The sequence below is a fragment of the Jaculus jaculus genome, chromosome 14 (genome assembly GCF_020740685.1).
Source record: "Jaculus jaculus isolate mJacJac1 chromosome 14, mJacJac1.mat.Y.cur, whole genome shotgun sequence".
In the NCBI taxonomy this organism is placed as follows: domain Eukaryota; kingdom Metazoa; phylum Chordata; class Mammalia; order Rodentia; family Dipodidae; genus Jaculus; species Jaculus jaculus.
In genome coordinates this window covers 802,992-821,968 of record NC_059115.1, presented here as the reverse complement: position 1 = coordinate 821,968, position 18,977 = coordinate 802,992, and the positions used below count along the sequence as shown (strand labels likewise).

The following is an 18,977-nucleotide window of genomic DNA, read 5'->3' as shown; positions in this document are numbered from 1 at the left end:
GGAAGCACGAGGATCGGAAGTTCAAGACCTGGGAGCAGTGGGAAGGATGCTGGGCAGAGACTTGAGTCTTTCCACTCCTTTCCCATTCAGATGCTGCCCCCCTAACTCCTTCAGAGTTTTCACAGCACACACACACACACACACACACACACACACACCCGGGTTCCTCTATCCTGACTCTGCTCCTCACCTATGCCTAGGCGTTCCTGGCCCTGACCAAGCACAAATTTCACCAGATCCTTCCTTTGCATACAGCCTCCCCTGGCTTCCCAAGTGCCTTCCAAGTTATATTTTGCTGGGCACGATGTTGCAGGCCCTGTAATTCCAGTACCTGGGAAATGGGAGTGTGTAGATCAACATTTCCTTTATTTATTTATTTATTTGAGAGCGACAGAGAGAGAAAGAGGCAGAGAGAGAGAGAGAGAAAATGGGCACATCAGGGCCTCCAGCCAATGCAAATGAACTCCAGATGCATGCGCCATCTTGTGCATCTGGCTTATGTGGGTCCTGGGGAACCGAGCCTCCAACCAGGATCCTTAGACTTCACAGTCAAGTGCTAATCAATATTTCTAGGCCAGGGCTGGAGAGATGACTTAGTGGTGAAGGCTTTTGCCTGCAAAGCCAAAGGATCCAGGTTTGTTTCCCTGGGACCCATGTAAGCCAGATGCAAAAGATGGAGTACACATCTGGAGTCTGTTTGCATTGGCTAGAGCCCTGACATGCCCATTCTCTCACTGTTTCTCTATCAACCTCTTTCTCTCTCAAATAAATAAAATTAATTAATTAATTAAAAAATATTTCTAGGCCAGCCTTGACTGCATAGTGAGTTCTAGGAGAACTCTGTCTCAGGAAGGGAGGGAGGAAAAAGATATGTGATTGGGTTGGAGACGTAACTCCATGGTAAAGTGTGTATCTAGCATGTTAAAAAGCCCTGGCTTCTATCCTCAGTAACACAAATTAATTTTAAAAACCAGTAGTAGTGGCTTACACCCATAATTCCAGCACTCAGGAGGATTGTTACAAGTTTGAGGCTAGCCAAACTACATCATGAAAACTTGTTTCAAAAACAAGAGGGTGCCGGAGGCAGTGGCATACACCTTTAATCCTAGCACTGGGAGGCAGAGGTAGGCGGATCACTGTGAGTTCAAGGCAACCCTGAGACTACATAGTGAATTCAGGTCAGTCTGGGCTAGAGTGAGACCCTACCTGGGGGGTGGAGGGAGAAAGAGGGGCTAGAGAGATGGGTTAGTAGTTAAGGCACTTGCTTGTGAGCCTAAGGACCCATGTTTGACTCCCCATATCCCATCTAAGCCACATGCACAAGATGACACATGCGTCTAGAGTTTGATTGCAGTGGCTGGAGGCGCTGGCATGCCAATTCTCTCTCATTTAAAAAAAAAAAAAAGAGGGCTGGAGAGAAGGCTTAGCGGTTAAGGCACTTGCCTGTGAAGCCTAAAGACCCCTGTTCAATTCCCCAGAACCCACTTAAGCCAGATGCACATGGTCGCGCATGTGTCTGCAGTGGCTAGAGGCCCTGGTATGCTCATTCTCTCTCTCTTATAAACAAATGAATATTAAAAAGAAAGAAAGAAAGAAAGGTGGATGTGGTGGCTCACACTTTTAATCCCAGCATTTGGAAGGCAGGAGTAGGAGGATCACTATGAGTTCAAGGCCACCCTGACACTACATAGTGAATTCCAGGTCAGTCTGGACTACAGTGAAACCCTACCTCAAAAAAAAAAAAAAAAAAAAAAAAAGAGCTACATAGATGGTTCAGTTCAACAGTTAAGGTGCTTGCCTGCAAAGCCTACTGACCCAAGTTCAATTCCCCAGTACTCATGTAAAGCCAGATGCACAAAGTGGCACATACATCTGGAATTCATTTACAGTAGCTGGAGGCCCTGAAACAACCATTCTCTCTCTTGCTCTCTCCCCACTCTGTTTGAAAATTAAAAAAAAATATATTAAAAACAAAACAAAAACCAACCCTTGTCTAGCACCCACAAGACCATAGGTTCAATCCCCAACATTGCCAGGTGAGTAAAACAGCTAGGCTTGACAGGTGTTTTTCTAAAAAAAAAAAATGTTTTATCTATTTAAGAGAGAAAGGCAGACAAGCAGAGAATGGGTGTCCCAGGGTCTCTAGCTACTGCAAATGAACTCCAGATGCATATGCCACCTTGTGCATTTGGTTTTCCCTGGGTACTGGGAAATTGAATGCAATTCAATGCAAAATTGATGGCAAGTGCCATCTCTTCAGCTCTCTATTAACTTGTGTCTCATATGAGAAACCTATTTTAAGAGATTTCCAAAAATCTTTTGGGCTGTTTAAGATTTTTCCCTTATGTACTAATCAAAGAGGGCTGGGCTGATATGATGTCTGAGCTAAGATCTAAAGGATGCCAGGAGGTGAGGCACAGAGTTCCTGGGGGAAAGCATATGAGTGGCTGGAAAAGCGACTGAGAAGGCCCTCAGGTGATCATGCCTGGAGTACCCGCTATCCCCATGGTCTTCCTTCTTTTCATTCTGGGCTTTGCTCACACACACACACACACACACACACACACACACACACACATATTTCCCAAGAGGCCTTCCAAAATTTTTGTCTAATCTAAAATAGCATATCTTCATCACTTGTCCTTTTTTTTTAAAAAATTATTTATTTATTTGAGAGCGACAGACACAGAGAGAAAGACAGATAGAGGGAGAGAGAGAGAATGGGCACGCCAGGGCTTCCAGCCTCTGCAAACGAACTGCAGACGCATGCGCCCCCTTGTGCATCTGGCTAACGTGGGACCTGGGGAACTGAGCCTCGAACCGGGGTCCTAGGCTTCACAGGCAAGCGCTTAACCGCTAAGCCATCTCTCCAGCCCTTTTTTTGTTTTTTTGAGGTAGAGTCTAGCCCAGGCTGACCTGAAATTCACTACGTAGTCTCAGGGTGGCCTCGAACTCACAGCAATCCTCCTACCTCTGCCTCCCGTGTGCTGGGATTAAAGGCATGAGCCACCACACCCGGCTTTTTATTTGTTTGTTTATTTATTTGTCAAAGCGAGAATGGGCGCACCAGAGCTTCCAGCCACTGCAAACAAACTCCACATACATGTGCTCCCTTGTGCATCTGGCTTACGTGGGTCCTGAGGAATCTAACCTGGGTCCTTTGGTTTCACAGACAAATACCTTAACCACTAAACCATCTCTCCAACCCTCTCCCCTTTTTATGCATGTGTATTTGTGATGTGTGTGCACTCATGTGGGAGTGCCAGCCTGGACTACATAGCAAGACTGTCTCAAACAAAAGGGCCCTGAAGTGAGGCAGGCAAACGCCCTGGCAGAGATCCACAACTCCATACAGGACCCCATCACCACACCAAGCTTGTCCCCATCTTTGCTTTCCTTAGCACACAACTGTGGACTCTGAGCCACAGGTGAAGTAAAGCAGTCAGAGGCCTCCTCTTACACTTGGACCTCCTTAAAACAGGAAGGCTGAGGCTGAGGAGATGGCTCAGGGTTAAAGGCACCTGCTGGTCTGGGTTCAACTTCTTAGCACCCATGTGAAGCCAGAGCAAACGGAGGAGAGCAAAACATCTGTCATTTGCCTGCAGTGGCAGGTGACCCTGATACATGCTTCCACACATGAAAAAAAAAAAAAAAGGAAGTCCACCGGGCATGGTAGCACACACTTCTTAAACCACAGCACACAGGATGCTGAAGTGGGATTTCCATGAATCAAGGCCATTCTGGGCTGGAATAAGACCTGTGGTGGTTTGATTCAGGTGTCCCCCATAAACTTAAGTATTCTGAATGCTAGTCTCCCCAGCTGATGGCAATTGGAAATTAAATCCTCCTGGAGGCAGTGTAATGTTGGGGTGGGCTTATGGGTGTTATAGCCAGTGTCCTCTTGCCAATGTTTGGAACACTCTCCTGTTCCTATTATCCACCTGATGTTGACCAGGGGGTGATGTCCACCCTTTGCTCATGCCATTGTTTCCCCTCCATCGTGGCGCTTCCTCTCATGCCTGTTAAGTTAAAACAAACCTTTTTTCCCACAAGCCTCTCTTGATTGGGTGATTTCTGACAGCAGTGTGAACCTGACTGCAACAAGACCCTACCTTGAAGAAAAACTTTAATAGGGGCTGGAGAGATGTCTCAGCAGTTAAAGGCACTTGCTTACAAAGCCTGACGGCCCAGGTTTAAGTCCTCTGAACCTATGTAGAGCCAGATGCACAAAGTGGCACATGTATCTGGCATTCATTTGCATGGCAAGAGGCCCTGGTGCACCTATTCTCTCAAATATGCACTGGAAACAATAGACCAGATCAGATGTGAGCACTCTAGATAAGAGGCCCTTGGTGGCAGTGAGGATAAACCAGGGACAGGTGTTGGGTTGCAGACTTGTAATCCCAGTACTCCATTCTGGAGGCTGAGCAGGGGCACACCATGGAAGATCTCTTAAACATACCTAACCTGAGGCTTAGGAAGATGGCTCAGCAGTCATGCACCACCAAGCCTATTTTTTTTTTTTTTAAAGAAAAAAGCTTGGCATGGTGGTGCATGCCTTTAATCCCAGCACTCATGAGGCAGAGAGGTAGAATTGCAGTGAGTTTGAGGCCACCATGATACTACACAGGGGTGAACTCCAGGTCAGCCTGGGCTTGACCAGGACCCTACCTCGACAAAGTAAAAAGGTCCAACCGGGTTGTGTGGGGAGACGGCTCAGCGAGTAAGTGTGCAAGAGCACCTGTTGCATGGCTCAAGGATCTGAGCTTGATCCCCAGGACCCATGTAAAAAGCTGCTGGCCATCTGCATACACCACACACAACATACACACAGGACTATCTAACTGGAGTACAGTACTAGGTGCTGTCCGGAACTGAGCCTTGGGTGGGACATGGATCATCCTATCTTCCATGAGGAAACTGAGGTAGAGAGGTGCCTTGCTTAAGGTGTATAGTGCTTCCACAAGGGGCCTGCCTATGCAGTAAGTACTGTGGGTGTAGAAATAGAGGCACAAAGAGCTAGCTGAAGTAACTTGTCCAGGAACACAGCAGAGAAATGTGGTAGCCTTGGGGGATCACAGCAGGCAAGGACCCAGGAACCTACATAGAAGGGCTTGGATTTAAACCCAGAGTGTCTGGGAACCTCTTACCTAAATACCATACAGCTGTGCTGTTCAAGGAACAAGCCAGAAAAATTCAGCTCCTCTCAGAGTAGCCACATTTCAAGAATTCTGCAGCCCTGTGTAGCAAGTGGCCGCTGCACTACACAGCATAGGACAAACACAAGCATCACACACAGCGCCATTGTGCAGTGATGTGACAGGCAGCCAGGCTTAGTTTGGAACCAACATTTAATCACTGAAGACTGGCTAAGCCAGGCATGGTAATAGAGAACTGTCATCTTAGCATTTAAGAGGTGGAGACAGAGGGTCGGAAGTTTAAGACCAGTGAGGGTTGCAAGGCATGGTGGTGCACGCCTTTAATCCCAGCACTCAGGAGGCAGAGGCAGGAGGATCGCCATGAATTCGAGGCCATCCTGAGACTACATAAGTGAATCTCAGGTCAGCCTGAGCTAGAGACCCTACCTTGAAACTCTCCCAAACCACAAAAAAAAAAAAAAAAAAAAAAAAAAAAAAAAAAAAAGGTGGCACAGCCTGGGAGGCAGAGGTAGGAGGATCACCATGAGTTCAAGGCTATCCTTTAGCTACAGAGTGAATTTCAGGTTAACCTGGGCTAGAGTAAGATCCTACCTTGAAAGAAACAAAAATGTAAATACTGGGAGGTTAGGGCTGCAGAGATAGCTCAGTAATTAAGGTGCTTGTCTGCAAAGTCTAAGGATCTGGGTTTGATTCCCCAGTACCCACATAAAAGCAGATGCACAAGGTGGCACATGTCTGGAGTTTGTTTGCAGTGCCTAATGGCCCTGGTGCACCCATCTCTTCTCTATGAAATAAACAAAATAAAAACTGAGAGACTAGATGCTTTCTTCTGCAGGACACATACTCAAATTTGAATGACACCAAGATTAGAGTGGTCACTGTGTGAGGATGGTGAGCAAAAACAGGAAGATCAGTGTGATGGCATGTATATGTGTGCAGCTGGGGCATGATCAGGAATTCAAAGCCAGTCTGGCTACTTGGCAAGACCCTCTCAGAAAACATAAACAAAACCATAGAAATCCATGCTAGGATGAGGGTCAGTGGAAGAACACTTGCTACCATGCATAAAGCTCTGGATCCCATCCTCAGCACCACAAAACTAAAAACAAACAAACAAACAAACAAAAAACCCAAGAAATTAAATATTAAAGAAATCTCAATTTATAGCATGTCAGGGGCATGTCCCTATAGTCTCAACTATTCAGAGGCTGAGGCAGAATCACTTGAGCATAGGAATTTGAGACCAGCCTGAGCTACATGAGACTCCTCCAAAAGAAAAAAATAATAATAATCTGGGCCCAGGGAGACAGTTCAGTAGTTAAAGGCACTTGCTTATAAAGCCTGACAGCTTAGGTTCAATTTCCCAGTATCTATGTAGAGCCAGATGCACAAAATGGCACATGTTTGGAGTTCATAGCAAGAGGCCCTGGCCTACCCATTCTCCCCATCTCTCTGCTTACAAATAAATAATAAATACAATTAAAAAAACAATTGTGGAGCTGCAGAGATGCCTTAGAGGTTAAGGCACTTGTCTGCAAAGCCAAAGAAACCACGTTTGATTCCCCAGGACCCACATAAGCCAACGTACAAGGTGAAGCATGTATCTGGAGTTCATTTGCAGTAGCCGAAGGCTTTGGTCACCCATTCTCTCTCTGACTCTTTCTCTCTCTCAAATAAATAAATAAATAAAAATAAAGTAATAGTTCTGCCAGGTGTGGTGATGCACACCTTTAATAGCAGCATTCAGGAGGTAGAGGTAGGAGGATCGCTGTTAGCTCATGGTCAGCCTGGGTGAGACTCTTAACTCAAAAACCAAACCAAACCAAACAAAAACCAACCAACCAAAAAAATCTTTTCTGGTATCTTTTGAAAACTTGATCAGGCAACTCCAACTAGCTGCCCATGGCCCCTCCTTGATATGGGGCAAACTCTGGCCCAACCCCAGCACACTGAGCCTGGAGCATATGCTTCTCTTTATTTCCACAATGGCTACCCATCTGTAAGCCCCCATCCTCTCTTTTTTCCACACAGAGAAGGAAATGTTCTTTTTGCAGCTCACACAGTAAATGGAAGACATGGCCGGCAGAAGCCCAGGTTTCCGGCTTCCCAGCCCTGTCCAGCAAGGCACCCACTCTGCACTCGGCAGTCATCAGTCACTGCAGGATGCTGACCCAAGTCCCGGACCGCACCCCAACGCCCCATCTGGACTCTTGGGACACAGGCGTTGTGGCGTCTGGGATGCACTTTATTGGACATGAGGTCACCCAAGCCTTGCTCTGGAAGCCGGGGGCATAGGCCCAGACACGGAGTCGGAGGGGGTCCAGCAATCAGGGCTGCTTGGAACGAGACCATAGACGGCTGGTGAGGGAGCCGAAAAAAAGGCTCTGCTTGTTGGACTTGGACAGCTCAGCCAGGCGCTGTTGCTCCTCCTGGGGTCAGGGGACAAAGGAGAAGGAGAAGGTTAACATCAACCCAGGGACCTACCTTCCTTCAGTCTTTGTCCTAATACAGAATATCAGCTTTCACACAGAAAGACCAAGACTCTGGCAACAGCAGCTTCAAGTCCCAGGAGACCAGGCCTAGCAAGCATGAGACACACTGGCTTCTGTCCTCAGCACCTCCACATTAAGAATAATTGAAAGTCAAATATTAAGCCTCTCCCCCTAAAAACAAATCAGTAAAAAGATCCTGGTGTGGTGGTGCACACCTTTAATTCCAGCACTTGGGAGACAGAGGTAGGAGGTCACTGTGAGTTTAAGGCCAGCCTGGAATTACAACGTGAGACCCTACCTTGAAAAAACAAAAATGGTGGTACACATCTGTAAATCCTAACACTCAAGAGGCTGAGAAAGGAGGATGGAGGCCAGCCCAGAATGAGACACTCTCAAAAAACCCTCCTCCCAGACCCAGGCTAAATACTCAGGGATCTCATTCTAGAATAGATCTAAACCCCCAGTTCACCCCCATGGGAACCCCAGAACTATTCAAGATAATGAGGACCCTCTCTTCTAGATCCATCTAAAATGGGTGTTTGCTCAAGCTCACACACAGCTGCTCCAGGTCACCTACTTCCCATGGGCCCCTCAATGTGACCTTGGGGATCAGAGTCCTCACCTGCTCCAGCCGACTCTGCCGCTGTTTGAAGGCCTCCAGCGGGTCATCCTCTAGGGCATAGTGTTCCAGGACAGTCCTCACATCCTCCACTTGGTTCAATGCAATGGCTGTGAACACAAGGGGGTGAGGGGGAGTGGGCAATGAATGATTTTATTAGGTAGCCAGGCTAAAGAGGCCAGGGGAGGTATGGCCACAGGGCCACATGAGTCAATCCCAGGGCCAGCACACCCTGTTATGCCTTTCCACACTTGGATGAGTTACCCCTAAATATACACAGGAGCACCAACATTCTACAAAGTTCTGGAAGGCTCCAGAATATGCATGACCCTCCTGAACCCTGACTGTCTGGTTTTACATGAACAAGACAAGGCAGAATCAAGTCTGTCATCATCTTGAGGGCCCAAGGGCCCTGGGGTCAGGGCTCAGCCTCACTCTTGAGGAAGGCAGACAGGTCCAACAAAACCCGGTCATCAGAGTTGCCATCCCAGGGCCTCAGGGCGACACCGTTGTACGGCTGTAGGCGGAAGGCTTCTTTTTTGCAGTCCACCACTACTACTCGGGCTGGGTCCCGATTCAGACACGAAATGTCCTGGAAGTGGGAGACAGGCGATAGTCAGTGCCCCTTCCCTCCCTGTTGATCATACAGAGCAGGACAGATGGACACACACAGCATCCCCACAGTCATCATGATAGGCAATCTTTCAAAGACCAGGCTGGATGGCAGCCTCCAGCCAGGGCTTTGACAGGTGGTCTCCTAATGTCCCTGCTAAATGTGAGCACTGATGGGTTCAATCCTTGAACCAGGTGACTGCCAGGCTATAGATATAAGACCCTCTCCCTCAGACAGACCCATGGAAATACACAAAGGACCCACAACTCACACAGTTAAGACAATACTAGTCACAGCCTATTTCTGTAGACTCTCCAGTGACACTGCCCAGACCCACCAAACCACAGATAGAATCCCTGATACATGGATATGTGGGGCTGGCCAAACAGATGTCAAGCCACAGCAGACCCCACTGCAGGTAAATGAAAGTGATAATAACTACACAGCCCCAGAGGCAAACCCACAGCAGGACTGGGGCTGGGGTTGAGGCTGGAGCCGGGCCGTTTCTCTCTCTCAACAAGAGCACCCCAACTCACCTTCACATGGTGTCCGTCCATGTATCTTGTGGCATCTCGGAACAGGCGGTAAGAGATGAAGCCATGGGGATCCACGCTATCAATGAGTGGGAATGCCGTCTGTGGGGATCAATGGAAGGTCAGGGTCAGGCTGGCCCCAGCCCTCTGTATCTCACCCACCCTTGCCATGCCAACTATGCCTCCTCTGGCCTGCAGCCTCACCATGCCAGTCTCTGATGTAAAGATGACAATTTCATACAAAGGGGCGAGCTGCTGAAATAAGGTCTCGATGCCTGGGCGCTTCTTAAACCTCCAGCCTGTGGCCAGCTGCAGAAGCAGAGAACAGTAAGACACAGACCAGGCACCAGGAGAGGCCGAGAACCCGAGGTGCCCAGAATCAGGGTTCTATCTGCACTAGTGTGCTCAGGAGTGCACAGTGCTTGAGGGTCTGGACCAGGAGGAGGTGGGTCCTGTGGTACGCTTGCTCTATGTCAAGGGAGACCTGTGACAAACACTAGTAGTGGGTCCCAAAGAAATCAAGGCAGTAAAGGGGGGCAGGTCACACAGCAGAGCAGGGACCCAGCCCAGCCCAGCCTTCCAGGGCCGTCCAACCCACTGCCTTCCCCAGGACACACCGACCACTCAGGGTGCAGGAGGACACCGGTGAGCTCCAGGACTAATGTGTAGGGTGGCTGATAGTAGGGCTCTTGCAGAGGGTCTGGGAGAAGGCAGGGACTGGTGGGCTCGATGATCATCTGCAGGAGAGGATGGGTCACTCAGATACAGACCTGGGACTGGGCATGGCACAGAGGGATGAGGGAAGAGGACTGAGCCCCGGCCCCTGCTTACCTGCCTATAATCTTTGAAATATTTGTATGTCCGGCGTAACTGCTGTACCAAAATAGGATCTAGAACACCAAGCACAAAGGACAAAGTTGGGGTTTATTTTATGTGGTTTTTGTTTCTTGAGACAGTGTTCCAAGCATAACAAGTAGGGCTTACAGGGTGTGATGGCACACACCTTTAGTCCCAGCACTTGGGAGGCAGAGGTAGGAGGATTGCTGTGAGTTCAAGGCCACCCTGAGACTATGTAATAAATTACAAGTTAGCCTGTGCTAGGACTAGAATGAGCCCCTACCTTGAAAAAATAAAATAAAATAAAATGAAATGAAAAAACAGGTAGGGTACAAATTCACTATGCAGCAGAGGGTTGGTCTTGAACTCTGGATTTCCTACCTCTACCTCCCAAGTGCCATGATTACAAGCATGGGCCATTTCTGACTTCAAAGCAAAGGCTTACGATCTACCAAAACAAACTGGTTTGTACACCTACCTGATGTAAATAGCTTGTTTCTAGGTCCAACAGTAGAAGGGAACAAATACCACCAGGTAGGAGACAAAGATATTCCCCTGCTCAGTTTTAGCCTGAATACCCATCCATATTACCATGTAAAGTGTAATATCAACCCCCTACATTTTTTTAAAATTTTTACTTATTTGCTTGCACATTTATGTATGCACATGCACATATATGGGTGTGCCATCTCTTGTCACTGCAAACAAATGTCCGTCTGGCTTTACATGGGTTGTATGGGAACTGAACCCAGGCAAGCAGGCTTGGAAGCAAGTCCTTTAACTACTGAGCCACCTCCCCAGACCCTTCATCAGCATCAGCCCACTTAAAAGCCACATGCATGCAAATCTGCTGACAGTATGCCAATCCTTGGTCCATTTCAGGTAAGTACTGCACTCCATCCAACTGTGCTGCTGGAGCTCCAGCCTTGGTCCACTTCACACCACTCAGCCTTCTGCCAGGCTCTCCAAAGTGACTACTAAGGTTACACGAGCAACCACGAGACACAGCCCCATGAAAGCATTTTTTGACATGTGCATGCGTGTAGTGTGCACACATATGCATATGAACATACACATGTATGCTGGTGTTGAAGCAAGAGGTTGATGTCAAGTGTCTTCTTCAATCACTCTCCATAAATATGTTTTCATTTATTTGAGAGTGACAGACAGAGAACGAAAGAGGCAGATAGAGAATGGGCGTGCCAGGGCTTCCAGCCTCTGCAAACGAACTCCAGATGCATGTGCCCCCTTGTGCATCTGGCTAACGTGGGTCCTGGGGAATCGAGCCTCAAACTGGGGTCCTTAGGCTTCACAGGCAAGTGCTTAACCACTAAACCATCTCTCCAGCCCCCCCTCCCTTTTTAAGGTAGGGTCTCACATTAGCCCACGCTGACCTGGAATTCACTATGTAGTTTCAGGGTGGCCTCGAACTCACAGCGATCCTCCTACCTCTGCCTCCCGAGTGCTAGGATTAAAGGTGTGCACCACCATGCCCGGCTTATGGTTTCTTATTTACCACTGTGTTCACCAGGCTAGTTGGCCTGCTAACTTTTGGGGATTTTCCTGTCTCCCTCCATCTCTCATGTGCTGAGTTTACAGAGGCTCGATACTGTTTCCAGCTTTATAGGGGTTCTGGGGATCCAAATTCAGTTACTTATATTTGCATAACTAGCATTCTCTTCCACTGAGCCATCTCCCCAGCCCCCAAATCCAGTATTTTTTGACTGTCATAATACTTGCATCTAATGGGTAGGTGCCCAGGATGCTGTTAAAACATTAAACAATGCACAGGACAGTCTCCCTGCCACAAAGAATCACGTAGTCCAGGCCAGATGAGGTGGCACATGCCTTTAATCCTAGCACTTGGGAGGTAGGAGGATTACCATGGGTTCAAGGCAGCCCTGAGACTATATAGGAAAGAGTAAGAAGCTACCTCAAAAAATAAAAACAAAATACAAGATTAAAAAAAAAAAAAGAATTATGTAGTCCCAAGTATAAACAGAGCTGGCTACATGCCACAAGCCTGTAATCCCAGCTACTTGAGATGCTGAGGCCGGAGAAATGCAAATTCAAAGCTAGCCTGAGCTATATATTTATGTGTTAACTGGGCAACTTTGAAAAATAAAAACAGAGGGCTGAAGATAAAGCTCAGTAGAGCTATTGCCCAGCACAAGGCCGGGTCCAATCCCCGTCCCAATAAAATCAGTAAAGTGTCAACAAGACCCTGGATGAGAAATCCTGGTTTAAATGAATATACTGAATTTAGTGTCCCACTTCAATGTAGCATTTTTAATCCAGTTCTATCTGTGGGCCTGTAAAATTCATCAAAATATTACAGCCAGTTTACACTACTAAACAGACTTTGGAACCTGCATGTTTACCACCTAATTTAAACTAATCACTACATTGACTGGTTTATACCAATCTGATTATAGACACTCAGACAGTAAAACAATGAGTGCCCTGCCACTCTTTCCTGGTACAAACAGGTGGCTTTCTGGACCCACCAACTTCAGTTTTCCCCTAGGAAGGGTCAGGTGTGATAGAACCGACTACTACTCCCTGCTAGCGCCCCACCAAAAGCTCAGGGAGGAAGAGGAGGTATTGTTTTGGAAATGAGGCAGCTAACAGGGCAGAGGCTTAGGGGTTAAAAAAGAAGTGGCCATAAAGGAGGGTGGGCAGGAGGCTAGGGGTGCAGATGCTCAGATCTAAGGCACAGGAAGCTGTGTGTCTGAGGGTGGGCAGCCAGGGTTCTCCAAGCCCTCCTACTGGGCTCCCCTCCCCATCTGCCCCTGACCATCTGCTTCTGGGCTGAGTGAGGGGCCAGGAAAGGGACTAGGGGTTTTTGATATGCTCCTCCCCCAAGCCATCTATTTACTGTGCCACTGGGGAAGGAGGAGGGACTGGGGGCACCAGATGGGAAGACCAACTTCCCTGGGAAAACAAAACAAAACAAAACAAAATGAGGTAGGAAGATTACTGAGTTCTAGGCCAGCTTAGACTACATAGTGAATTCCAGGTCAGATCGGGCTAGAGCAAGACCCTACCTCGAAAAATCAAAAATCAAAAACCAAAACCAAAACACACAAAAAAACCTAGTAGCCTACTGTGGTGGGAAACAACTTTAATCCCAGCACTTGGAAGGTAGAGGAAGGAGGAATGCCATGAGTTGGAGGTCAAATTCCCGATCAGCCTGGGCTACAGTGAGACCCTATATTGAAAAACAAAACAAAACAAAAAAACAGCAAAAGGGGACAGGAAATCAATGCTCACTCACCATTGTCGAATTCATCAGGAATCTGCGAGGCGAAAAGAAAAGGTTTGGGATGGCACAGGCAGGACCCCAGGGCACCCATAAAAGACCTCCAGGCCCCTCAGGGGAATAGGCAAAGGTCCCTGGGAAAAAGACAGGCTCACTCCAGACCAGAAAGGAGCCTGACTGACCAAAGGCAACCCATCCTCACCCCCACAGGATGGACTCCTGGCACCTGGAGGTCTCTTTCCCCTCACCTTGGCACCAGTTTCATCCACAGGATTGTTTCCTGCAAGGAAGACAAGAGATAAGAGAAAATGGGGCCCAATCTCCAGAGTCCAGAAGGGGCAAGATGTGAAGTCTGCTCTCCTGTGTCTGAGGGAAGAGGGCTAGACACAGCTTCTAGATTGGGTGGGGGAAGGGGTGACAGGCTTCCTGGATTTTTTGCTTGTTTGTTTTGGGTTTTTGAGGTAAAGTCTCATTCTAGCCCAGAAAGACCTGGAATTCACTGTGTGGTCTCAGGATGGCCTCTGACTCACAGAGGCATGTGCCGCCATCACAGAAAGAACATTTAGAAGGGGGGAAAAGGAGAAGAGGATTTCTCAAATTTCAGAGGTGAGTGTCCAATTGAGGGACCAGCCAGGGAATGATCCCATGGAGAATGAAGGCAAGGTTTCACAATAGATTTTGAAAGGTCAACAGCACAGAGTTTGTCCCTTACCAAAAATATAGACGATGCTGACAGTCCCACCAGCTCCAAGCAAACCAGCAAGCCAGAGTGCAACTTTTTTGGCATAGCTGGGACCCTCTGAGCCTGACTGCTGCTGTGGCCCCTGGGCTTTGGTGGCCCCATGGCTTGCGATTTCTGCAACCTGTGGTGGAGGGAGAAGAGACCTCAGCCAAGAAAAAAAAGAAAATGTCACGATACTCTGACCTCTATTCTGATCCAAGTAGAATCCAAGATCAAGAGCCAGGAAAGAAAAGCCGGGTATGTGGCACACGCCTTTAATCCCAGCACTTGGGAGGCAGAGGTAGGATTGCCGTGAGTTCAAGGCCACCCTGAGACTACATAGTAAATTCCAAGGTCTAAAGTGAGACCCTACCTTGAAACTGACCGCCCCCCCCCAAATAAAAAGAAGAAAAGAGAGCCAGGGAAGAGATACCAACATACAGAGTCCCGGACACTATGTCCCTGGAAGGGCAATTGGGGGGGTGGTCCTCTCAAAAGGTCAAAACTAAACTGTTGAAAATGGTATCACAAGGGTTTCAAGAGCTGACAGGCCGATTGCTCGGGACCCTGGAAGCATCTAAAGTGAAGAACAAACCGGGGGTGGGGGTGGGGGCGCACGCACTGGTGAGGCAGAGGTAGGAGGATCACCATGGGTTCGAGGCCAGACTGAGTGTACAGAGTTTTAGGCCAGCCTGGGCTAAAGTGAGACCCTACCTCGAAAACACACACACACACACACACACACACACACACACACACACACACACAGTTGAGAACAGTAGGACTAGGAGAATAGGGATCAGGGATGTAGAAGGAGGTGTAGAACCAGGAGAGGAAATCAAGACATGTGGTGCGGATAGCAGGAACTGAAGACAGTGGTATGGAGGCGACCAGGATAGCCATGGATGTGGACGTAGGGGCGATGATGGGAGACCTCGCGTCTGGGGCTTGGGAACTAGGGAAAGTGACAGACGTCAGAACAGCTGAACCTCCTGACAGCAATGCCCGCCGACGGGCCAAGCCGGGTTCCGAGCAGCGGCAGAGCGGCCGCGACACTGGGTGTAGGTGACGCTGCCCGGCACCCACGTGGGGGGGGACAGACAGCATCCCGAGAATGCGCTTGGGGACCCTCCCCGGAGACCCAGCCAGACAGAATAAGCGGCGTCCACACCGGAAGCACCCCCCAAAGACTGGACGCCCGGAAGCACCCCTCAGACCCCACGAAGACGCAGGCGGCATCCCAGACTCGCCGGGCGGCCGACGCGCGCCTGAGCGCTTCGCTGAGGGGGCCCTCCCCTGTCGGCGCTCGGGACGCCAAGCCGCCTCCACTCGCCTGCTCCGAGGCCCTGGGGGGCGGCGTCGCCAGCCGCGCGCACAACCCCCGCGCGCCGGGCCGGAGCCCGCTCCGCAAGCGCCAGAAGAGCGCCGCTGCCGACGCCGCCATCTTGCGCTGACGCCACGCGCCGCCCCACCCGCCCGCCCCGAGGCCCAGCGGGGGAACGGGAGCCCGAGAGGGACAAAAGCCTCTCGCGCGCTGCTCTTCACACTGCGCCCCGGGATTCCTTGACCCGACGCCGCCCTTTCGGCGGCTGGCGAACCGCGTTCCTTACACCTGCCCTCACCACGTGGAGATGGAGGACAATCAACTCCGGGTGCACGCTCGGAGTCAGTGAATAGGGTTCTGCCAAGGCTTTCCCCAAATTCTTTTCACTGGGCACAAAATTCAGATATTGCCGGCACGCCTTTAATCCCTGCACTCGGGATGCAGAAGTGGGAGGATGGCCGTGAGTTCGAGTTCAGCCTAAGACTACATACTACATTCCAGGTCAGCCTAGGCTACAAGGCTCTATCTCGAAAAACAAAACAAGGGCTGGAGAGGTGGCTTGGCGGTTAAGCGCTTGCCTGTGAAGCCTAAGGACCCCGGTTAGAACGTGGTGTACGCGCTGGGAGTTCGTTTGCAGCAACTGGGAGCCACATTTATTTTTAATTTTTCTTATTTAGAGAGGGAGAATATGGGCGCACGAGAGCCTCCAGCCGCTGTAAACGAACTCCAGCCGCATACGCCCCCTTGTGCATCTGGCTTACCTGGGTACTAGAGAATCAAGCTTGGGTCCTAGGCTAGTGCCTTAATCACTACGCCATCTCTCCAGATAAACTTAAAAAAAAAAGTACTAGGATAGTAAAACTACAAGGGAAAGAGCAAAGGAAAAAGTTGGGGGCTGTAGTTATTTCGGGAAGTGGAATGGGTTAGGGGTGTTGCCAAAAATGGGCCCTATCTGGTAATTTCCTAGGCTGGGTGATACAAACATCAATTTTCTGGCGTATCATGGATTTAATTTTTTTTTTTTTTTTTTTGAGAAAGAGGCCTACATAATGGGCGTGCCAGGGCCTCCAGCTGCTGCAAACTCGAGACGAATGCGCCACCTTGTGCTTCTAGCTTATGTGGTTCCTGTAGAATCGAACCTGATTCCCTAAGCTTCATAGGCAATTGCCTTAACCACTAAGCCATCTCTCCAGCCCCCTTTTCTTTTTTGGGGTGGGAGGTATACCGTGGTTTCAAGGCAGGATCTCTAACCAAGGATACCGAGATTTCACTATGTAGTCTCAGGCTGGCCTCTGGGCTGGGATTAAGGCATGCACCATCATGCCTGGGCTTTTTTTTAAAGACAAAATTTCACCAAGCCTTGGCTGGCCTCAACAGTTCTGTAGCCAGAGATGTCTTGAACTCCTGATCCTTTGCCTCCACTTCCCAATTGCTGGGATTAAAGGCATGGACTCCTGCTCCTAAATTAGACAGCTGGTTATTATTATTATTATTTTTATTTATTCGAGAGAGACAGACAGACACACAGAATGGGTGTGCCAGGGCTTCTAGCCATTGTAAACCCCAGACACATGTGCCACTTGTGCATCAGGCGTTGTGTGGGTCCTGGAGAATAGAACCTGGGTCCTATGACTGCAGGCAAGCGCCTTAAACTCTAAACCATCTCTCCAGCCCTAAATTAGAACAGCTGAAACAATTCAGGGGTCATTACTCTCAGCAACTGGAGCTTAGTAGCAGAGTACTTAGAAATCACCATAAGACTCGAGGCATGGCTCAGTGGTAGAACACTTGCCTAGAATCTAACGGCGAGGGGCAGAGGACATGTTCAGTGGTAAAGTACTTGCCCAGCATGTGAGGTTCAGGCTTCTATCCCCCCCCACACACACACCTTAGAATTTTTTAGAGGCTGAGATAGAGGGATTGGTGTACCAGGGCCTCAGCCACTGAAATCAAACTCCAGATGCTTGCACCACCTAGTGGGCATGTGCGACCGTGTGCTTGCCTCATCTTTGTGGGTCTGGCTTACATAGGATCTGGAGAGTCAAACATGGGTCTTAAGGCTTTGCAGGCAAGTGCCTTAACTGCTAAGCCATCTCTCCAGCCCCACAGACAACTTTTGACCAAAAAGCTTCTCTTTATTGAAAGACCATAACACAAAGATCGGCTGGACAGCAGGCATAAGAATGGGACCCTTCCTCAGACTCTACTTTGATTCCTAGGAGTATAATAGGAGGGAGGAAATGGAATGATGGGTCCAGATTTCCCCAAGCCCAGAGCTCTGCTTGGGTCAAGGGCACAAAAGGAGACACTGTGTGCCCATCTTAGGCCTCCAGGAGCTTCCCTAGGAAACGGAGGTTCAGGATCTTGAGCTGCTGCTCCTCCAGGTCCATGCGGACTATGCCATCCTCGCCATCAATGCTCAGCAGGACTCCTGTGGCCTCTCGGTCCTCACCCAGGATCACTTTCACCTAAGAGTAGTGACAGTATCAGCATCCTGCACCAGTAACCCTGCTCTGCTCCAGTAACTGCCTCCCCCCACGTTCTCTCCTGCGATAGGCCTACCTTGTTGTTCTTGGTGGGGGTGATGGGCTCCAAGTGCTCACTGGAAATACTGACCACCTTCTCACTGTCCTTCAGGTACACGGAGCACATGCCACCCTGCAGAGGGGCAGCCTGCTCAGCCTGTCCTGCTCCCAGAACAAAACATAGCCTACCCATCAGGGGCACAGGGTTGGGGGTCATTTTGAAAACCCAATACTCAAGTGACACAGGAGCAGGAAGGGCCTGGCTCTGAAGCTGAGCCCTCTGATGTGAGGTCCTGGGTCCCACCTCCAGGATCATGAACAAGAAATCATCACAGAGACTGGGGCACACCCGCATACCTGCCTGCCACACCTAGATCTCACTTACCGTGACACTGCGAATGACACCAGTCTGCCCCACCACCTGTGTGTCCAGGTAGGTGTCTCGCACCTTCACCTGGATATCAGTGGTCACCCAGTCACTGGAGTTCTGTTCAATGCCTGAGCCTGGTGTGTGTGGGTTGTATCCACCAGGGGAGGGGGCCCCAGGTGTCATGGGACTGTAGCCCACAGGGCTCGGGCTAGGGCTTGCCTACAGGGAAAAGGAGATACAAATGTCTCAAGCAGTCACCCAGAATGGACACCCTCCAGGCAGAGGCCCACCCAGCCACAACCCTCCAGAAAATGACACACCTGATAAGCCATGGGTGATGGAGTGGGATGGTAGCTGGCTGGAGAGTGGGTATTCTGGTAGCCTGCTGGGCTTGGTGCCACCTGGTGGTAGCTCTGGGGGCTAGGGCTGGGCTGGTAGGAGCCCTGCGGGGAGGGGGCAGCGTAGGGGGAAAACTGGTCCGTGTTGTACCTGCAGGCACAGGAAGTGGTCAGGGCAGGGAAA

At 49.5% G+C, this 18,977-nt stretch overlaps 2 protein-coding genes across 3 annotated transcripts in view; both read right to left on the bottom strand.

Moving 5' to 3' along the window:
- Window positions 1–7,383: 7,383 nt before the first annotated feature.
- On the bottom strand, window positions 7,384–15,692 carry Timm50 (translocase of inner mitochondrial membrane 50). Its single transcript, XM_004670415.3, has 11 exons — window positions 15,570–15,692; window positions 14,228–14,378; window positions 13,764–13,795; window positions 13,531–13,552; window positions 10,248–10,306; window positions 10,034–10,153; window positions 9,621–9,725; window positions 9,420–9,518; window positions 8,706–8,862; window positions 8,274–8,380; window positions 7,384–7,588 (listed from the first exon to the last, which is right to left on the bottom strand). The coding sequence occupies exons 1-11, from the start codon at window positions 15,678–15,680 to the stop codon at window positions 7,487–7,489; spliced, it is 1,065 nt and encodes a 354-aa protein (XP_004670472.1). The 5' UTR covers window positions 15,681–15,692; the 3' UTR covers window positions 7,384–7,486.
- A 1,982-nt stretch (window positions 15,693–17,674) lies between these two features.
- Supt5h (SPT5 homolog, DSIF elongation factor subunit) overlaps window positions 17,675–18,977 on the bottom strand; it is a 28,735-nt gene continuing 27,432 nt past the window's right edge. For both annotated transcript variants that reach the window (XM_004670416.2, XM_004670417.3), the window contains 4 exons: window positions 18,776–18,944; window positions 18,471–18,674; window positions 18,123–18,218; window positions 17,675–18,028 (listed from right to left, as the gene is read on the bottom strand). In XM_004670416.2, the coding sequence (XP_004670473.1) occupies window positions 17,882–18,028; window positions 18,123–18,218; window positions 18,471–18,674; window positions 18,776–18,944 (616 nt within the window). In that variant the 3' untranslated portion in view covers window positions 17,675–17,881. The remainder of the gene's footprint in view (window positions 18,029–18,122; window positions 18,219–18,470; window positions 18,675–18,775; window positions 18,945–18,977) is intronic.